The 6,679-nt window shown below is 41.6% G+C and overlaps 1 protein-coding gene across 1 annotated transcript in view; it reads right to left on the bottom strand.

The window, feature by feature from the left end:
• Positions 1 to 5,228: 5,228 nt before the first annotated feature.
• The window catches only part of mrm2 (mitochondrial rRNA methyltransferase 2), a 3,833-nt gene continuing 2,382 nt past the window's right edge, over positions 5,229 to 6,679 (bottom strand). Inside the window, exon 2 of the mRNA XM_037688769.1 lies at positions 5,229 to 5,803. Within this exon, the coding sequence (XP_037544697.1) occupies positions 5,373 to 5,803 (431 nt within the window). The 3' untranslated portion in view covers positions 5,229 to 5,372. The remainder of the gene's footprint in view (positions 5,804 to 6,679) is intronic.

Below are 6,679 nucleotides of genomic sequence, written 5' to 3'. Positions count from 1 at the left end.
CATCTGCAGGGTTCTTGTAGGAGCGTTCATGTAAATAATGTCACCGTAATCAATGGAGGGAAGGAAAGTCACAGATACAAGGCGTTCCTCAGGGTTCAGAGTTAGACAGGATCTGTTTCTGAAAAAGAAACCCAGTTTAACTTCCAGTTTCTTTACCAAGTTTTCCACGTGAAGCTTAAAAGAGAGATGTGAGTCGACCAAGATACTCAGATATTTATAGGAATCAACAAACTCAATGGGGACACCATTTGAGGATAAAATCAGAGGAAGAACTGCTGGGACCGACTTCCACACTGGTTCAAGGGTCTGCAACTTACGGCTCTGGAGCCACTCTTTGGTCCCTCCGCTGCAGCTCTTTAACGCTTTGACCAAAACTGACATAAAACTGAATTTTATTGGTTGTTATATTAAATAAAAGAGTTAGTTTTAGCAGTTTGTGTAATTTCTTTTTGCAAATATGTGAAAACAAGGAGCAAAACATACTCACTTTCACGTTACACTTTATTTCTTCAAAGTAAGACACTTAATTCTTTTTTTTTTACAATTAAAAAAGCACATAGTTCTGCATAGTTTATTGTTTTAGTTTTTAGAAATTGGACAAAAACTGAAACTTGAAATGTAAAAATATGAATAAACGTTAAAAATCATTAGATATTGTTAGTTTAATAAAATCAGCCCTACTGGCCCCCCAACAAACGTAAAGTGGTCTGTGGGCCACCAGTTGAGAATCCCAGTTGTAGCAGGTTTTGTGGCTCCGGACACGTTTAATGAAGAAAGGGGCAGAAATGGCTCTTCTGATCGTAAAGGTTGCAGACCCCTGCTCCAATTCACGTGTTATTTTGCTAACAGACACAATTGAGTCCAATCCTTAATGTCAAGCAGATCCCGTACAACCAGTTGGCACTGGGGGGTCAGTCTCAGCTACTCAATGGATATAAAACTGAATAATTTCTAACCCTTGTTGTGTTTTCTAATTTTTCAGTCACAAACACCATCGCCTGTCGCCCTCTGCAGCGGGTGAGGACTAGTGAGGCTCTTGTTGCAACCGTTTTGAGAAGAGAAGCATAATTTCATATTTTCTGCAACAATTAATTACAGAAAATGTGCCTGAGTTTGATCAGCTCGACTGGAAAGAAATCAAAAGTTTTTCAAACAGATTTTCACAAATAAACGTGATTAAAGGATTTGAGAATAACGTCTAAATCCAAATGTGTGGCTCTCCAACGGTCTGTCTTCATGTGCTAATATTTACATCTGTACCTCCATCTGGACAGAAAGGGCTCAATTAACCTGAGAACAAATAGCTGCTCGTCCTGCGAGCGAGTCGCTGCAGCTTTGATGAAATTTGCACAGATCCCACAGCAAATCTGGAATAATTTAAACCTAAATAGCACCGGGCTGAATAATCAAACAAGTAATGAGAAATAAAATTGGTCATCTGTTCACATCTTTCACCATCAGCTTCATCAACAGGCATGACTGCTCGCTTTCATTCCAAACAATCATCTTCAGAGGTCAGGCCCCTCCTGCGCAGTTAATTTCACCAAGAGGCATGAACGCTTCGCTCCGTACTGCATTACTCATCACTCCTGGGACAGAGAGGCCAAACAGCAACCTTAATCATTTATTCAAGTCTTCCTTCACTGAATAAATGTGAACTTGAGCTTGATTAGGCTTTTCATTTTGCACAGTGAACAGAATTAAGAATCAATTTAGGAACAACCTGACTTCACTGGCGGTGTTGATTTGTCCGTGATGAGAGGAAATCTGTTTTTAAGGAATTAAAATGAATCTAGGAGTGCGGTTCTTACACTGTGGTCCATCCGAGTATTCCTTCAGTGGTACTCAAAATAAACTTTATAAGCTGTTTACTACAAGCTAATTAATGTGAATCTGGGGTTTTATCAGGTGTTTGCTGAAGCTGAAAGTTTGATAGCTTTTCCTACTGTTTGTGTATTTTGTAATAGCTGGTACTCGTAAAGCTTGGACTTTTCAAACGTTGGTATAAAAAGTTAGAGAATCACTGAACTAGGAGACACTTTTAGTAGAAAATGTCTTAAATAAACCAAATACCGTACTTTTCGCTGTATAAGTTGCACCTTTTTGCATAAATTAGCATGCCCTGTGACTTATCTAGTGAAGCAACTTATTTATGTTTTTTTCCATATTTATAACCAATTTTTGTCTGAGATCTGACGATTTCATTCATTGACATGAAAAATATTGAACACTACCATTTTCAGCCACTAGAGGGCGCCTGTGGTATATGTCAAGCCAAGTGTCTCATTAATAGGTAAAAGTGTCTATTAATGAGACACTTGTCTTGCCATACAGAGCACCTTCATCCCTCTCCAGAACTCCTGGAGCAAACGTCAAACCAGCTTCATTTCACCGCCCAGGAGAACTGCAGCTGACCATTAAAGAGCATTTATTTAGGAAAAGTTCAACGGAGACACACCTTTGCTATAATTTTGAGCAAACAAATAATTGTTTGTTAGTCTTGTTAAATTCTTGTTAAAGTTCTCCTGTGCACGCTCCCGTGGCCGCCATTTGGCAGCCTATGGATTTTTGGCACAACACCGGCCCATGTTTCCGGGTGCGATGATGCATGATAGATGCGACTCATACGGGGAAGCGATGTGTACGGCACAAAGTACGGTACATGTTAAAAAACTGAAAAGTGTTTATACATTTCCTCCAAATAATTATTTTTGGCTGCATTTCCTATTTTCCTTCAAACAGAAAGAAAATAACGTCAAAAATTCTAATTTTCTCAAGTTGTAAAATCAAACTTAATGCTCAAGTTCCTTTTTGTTCTAGTTTGTTTTTAAGATTTTTTTTTTTTTTAAACAAGTGACAGAGACACGAATGGCTCACGGCAAACGGCCCACGGGCCAGGACTTGGATCAGGTGCGTCCGGCTCTCTGCGCCCCGCTTCACACCAAACGTCTCTTCTTCTACACCCAGCGGTTCTTCACGCAGCCGGGAACACCAGGAGTCTCAGCTGCTGGCAGGCAGAAATTATGGTTTGGATCAATCAGATTCAAACAAATCCCATACTCTAGCATGACAGGGATTTTTATAATGGCAGAGATAATCTAGAGATTAGCGTCGAACTAAATAATGAAACACTTTGGAAGAAATATTGAAGGACACTCGTAGCTGCTACATCAACTTCCAACCTACAGTAAATTTGTAAAAATCTAAACCAGCGGTTCTCAAACTTTTCCTTTTACGTTCACACAAAGAAAGTGGTCAAATAAAAACAGATTTATTTGTCATGTGCACCCCTAAAATAAGTTGGGGTACAACGAGGTGTTGCAATGTTAGTTCTGACGTCTATATTTTGAGTGTGTGCCCCCTGGCAGAGCCCTGGGCTCCCCCAGTTTGAGAAAAAAGCCTATAGTTTGATGTAAGAGCTCCTGTATATAAATGTAAAAATTAAAATCTTTGAGGCAAAAGTTTATTCAAAGAAACAGAGGATTTTTTTACAGGAAATAAGTGAGCTTCAATGCTTGTGCATTAAAGAAAATAAAGTACAAACTGAATGTTTGTAGCCACCATCACAGACATCTACACCTCCAGATGCAGGAAGAGGGCCACCTGCATCATGAAGGACCACACTCACCCAGCACACACACTTTTTGCCCCGCTCCCCTCAGGAAGGAGGTTGAGGAGCATTAAGTGTAGAACCACTAGACTGAGGAACAGCTTCTACCCTGAGGCTGTTAGACTCATGGATCTATAACCAGAATAATCACTGCGAAAAATCACATCATGTTGCTGCTGATGTTTCATGTTGCTGATCTCATGCTGCTGATTTATTCCATGCTGCTGATCTCATGCTGCTGATTTATTCCATGCTGCTGATCTCATACTGCTGATTTATTCCATGCTGCTGATCTCATGCTGCTGATTTATTCCATGCTGCTGATCTCATGCTGCTGATGTATTCCATGCTGCTGATGTATTCCATGCTGCTGTTCATTCGTCATCATCTACTCACAGACTCATGTTCGTGCTGCTGTTGTTCGGTGTATTGTTTTGCACCATTAGTGTTTAGAGTATTCTTAGTTCACATCTTGGATCTTATTAGTTTTTCTTTTACAGTTTATACTTTTGTTGGAGTAACTGGGACCCAGTGTGCACAGTTTTGTTCCACCACATGTGCTGTGAATGACACTGACCTTGATGCGTCTTCTGATAGGAGCAGGTGTTTAATGCACCTCACTGGTCTGCAGAGTCAAACGCTTCTTATTTGGAGCGTGACGAACACTGGTCTGTTCCGACCCGCCAGCATTTCATCTGTCAGGAGGCTAAAAAATTAATGAACAACTTCAGAGTGCCAACAAAACTGTCCTGACTAAAATAAATAAATGAATCAAGAAAACATTTAAAATGTTTCTTTAAAGTTGATCATTTTAAAGACGTGGTCAAATGATGACTTTGAACCTGCAACTTCAAATTATTGCTCGAGGGGGTGCAGCTGGTTTGTTTTCTACAACCCAAGGTTCCTGTTGGGACAGACGTGGTCGCGCTGCAGCACTTCAGATGGTTGAACTTGACTTTTGGTCGTTTATGTGGATGAGAGTCCAGCTGGCATGAAGGAACGTAAAAATATCAATACATGACGTGGTATGATGGTAGAAACGGTGTTCGAGTTCCATCAAGCTAAATTATTTTATTCCTCTACATGACCTGGTTATACATGAAACAATGTCAGAAAATAATAACAAAGAGATGTTTTATTGAAATAAGTGTTTTATTGCTTCATTTATTTGGTTTAACTTGTGGTTTTGAAAACTCTTTACAAATAAACTTCATTTGTTCAGATGTTTTCAGAAAAGACCCCAGAAATTAAAATAAATCAGTTCAGTGTTGAGAATATTTATCAGAAATCGTCTGTTTCTAGTGTCAGGACAAAAGTGTGAGTGCCACACTTTAGTGTCATGGCCGCTTCCAACAGTCGTTTTTATTATTCGTTTATTTCGTTTACTTTTATTATTCGTTTTACTGCACATGACGCCCACAAATGAGTTTTTCCATTCTCAAAAGGAGTACGAGTCCAGGAAGTGCACATTGTGAGCACAAACACACGAGGAGAACTTCAAATACGCCACAAGAGAACGTGTAGAACGAACGATAACTTGAGAATTGAAATAAATCATAATTGGGCTCGTGAGGAGCGTTTCCATCTTCCTGATGAAGTGGTGCCGTGTTCAGCTGGACCACAAACATGAGCGCGCCGTGGCTGCAGCCTCGCTCGTGGCTGCAGCCTCGCTCGTGGCTCAACGCGGCCATCTTTTGAGAACGGCGACTACAGAAGACCACTCGCTGATCAAACGGCTTCAATCAGGACAAAACAGCAAATATCACTGCGCCGTCTTTCTGAACATCTGAGCGAGGAAAAACCTCTCGGACGAATCCTTTCGGCTGGCGTCTGGTTTTATGGTGCGGACGCTGCCGAACGCGCTCGAGAGTCTCTGCTGGAGACGGTGGGCGAGACTCCCGTCCCAGTACTTACAGAGCAGAGAGCCCCGAGGCTGCAGAATCTTCTCAGCCAAGTCGATCAGACACAAACACATGGTGATGAGCCTCTCGTGGTCCATGTCCCTGAAGCCGCAGGCGTTGGGCGCCATGTCGCTCAAAATGACGTGCGCCTGGCCACAGGGGAGCAGCTCCTGCAGTTTGGCGTGCGTGGCGGGGTCCGTGACGTCGTGACTGGACAGGAAGTGGGCGCCGTCGAGAGGTGGTATGTGCAGCAGGTCGATGCCAACAACTGTTCCACGTGCTGCGTTCTGCTCTACGATGATAGAAAACACAGAGCGGTCCGTTCATTCTTCTTTTCACCCGTCGGCCTCGGACCATAAAAACCAGCGTAGATACTTCACCGATTGTTTCCTGAACCACTGAAGGACGTTTCTGAACAGCTGAACGGAGGAGAGGCTCGTGTGAAACGCTTCCTCAGCTTGTTCATATATTTTCTATCGTTTCTGGTAAAAACTAGGTTGGTTTGTTTATAAAGATCATCTGAGTGTTAAGAATTCAAACTCAACTCAACCCACGTTTCTTATTTTCAGTCCAGTTAGCCCATAATGGGAGTCAAAACCATCATTTAGACTTATTATTATAATATATATCTATACATTATTAACTGTAGATGCATTGATAATAACGTCTCTTTGTGCCTCATTTGTGATTTTTACTGTATTTTTCTTGCCCATATAATCTTGCTGCTGCAATGTGAATTCCCCCTGCTGAGGATCAGTAAAGGGTTGTCTCATCTCATCTCATCTCATCTTGTCTCATCTCATCTTGTCTCATCTCATCTCGTCTCATCTCATCTTGTCTCATCTTGTCTCATCTCATCTCGTCTCATCTTGTCTCATCTCATCTTGTCTCATCTTGTCTCATCTCATCTCGTCTTGTCTCATCTCATCTTGTCTCATCTTGTCTCATCTCATCTTGTCTCATCTCGTCTCATCTTGTCTCATCTCGTCTCGTCTTGTCTCGTCTCATCTTGTCTCATCTCATCTCGTCTCATCTTGTCTCATCTTGTCTCATCTCATCTCGTCTCGTCTCATCTTGTCTCATCTTGTCTCGTCTCATCTCGTCTTGTCTCATCTCATCTCGTCTCATCTCATCTCGTCTCATCTTGTCTCATCTCATCTCGTCTCAT

The sequence above is a fragment of the Nematolebias whitei genome, chromosome 15, assembly GCF_014905685.2.
Source record: "Nematolebias whitei isolate Nwh7 chromosome 15, NemWhi1, whole genome shotgun sequence".
Classification (NCBI taxonomy): Eukaryota; Metazoa; Chordata; class Actinopteri; order Cyprinodontiformes; family Rivulidae; genus Nematolebias; species Nematolebias whitei.
This window is presented reverse-complemented; position numbering and strand designations above follow the sequence as displayed.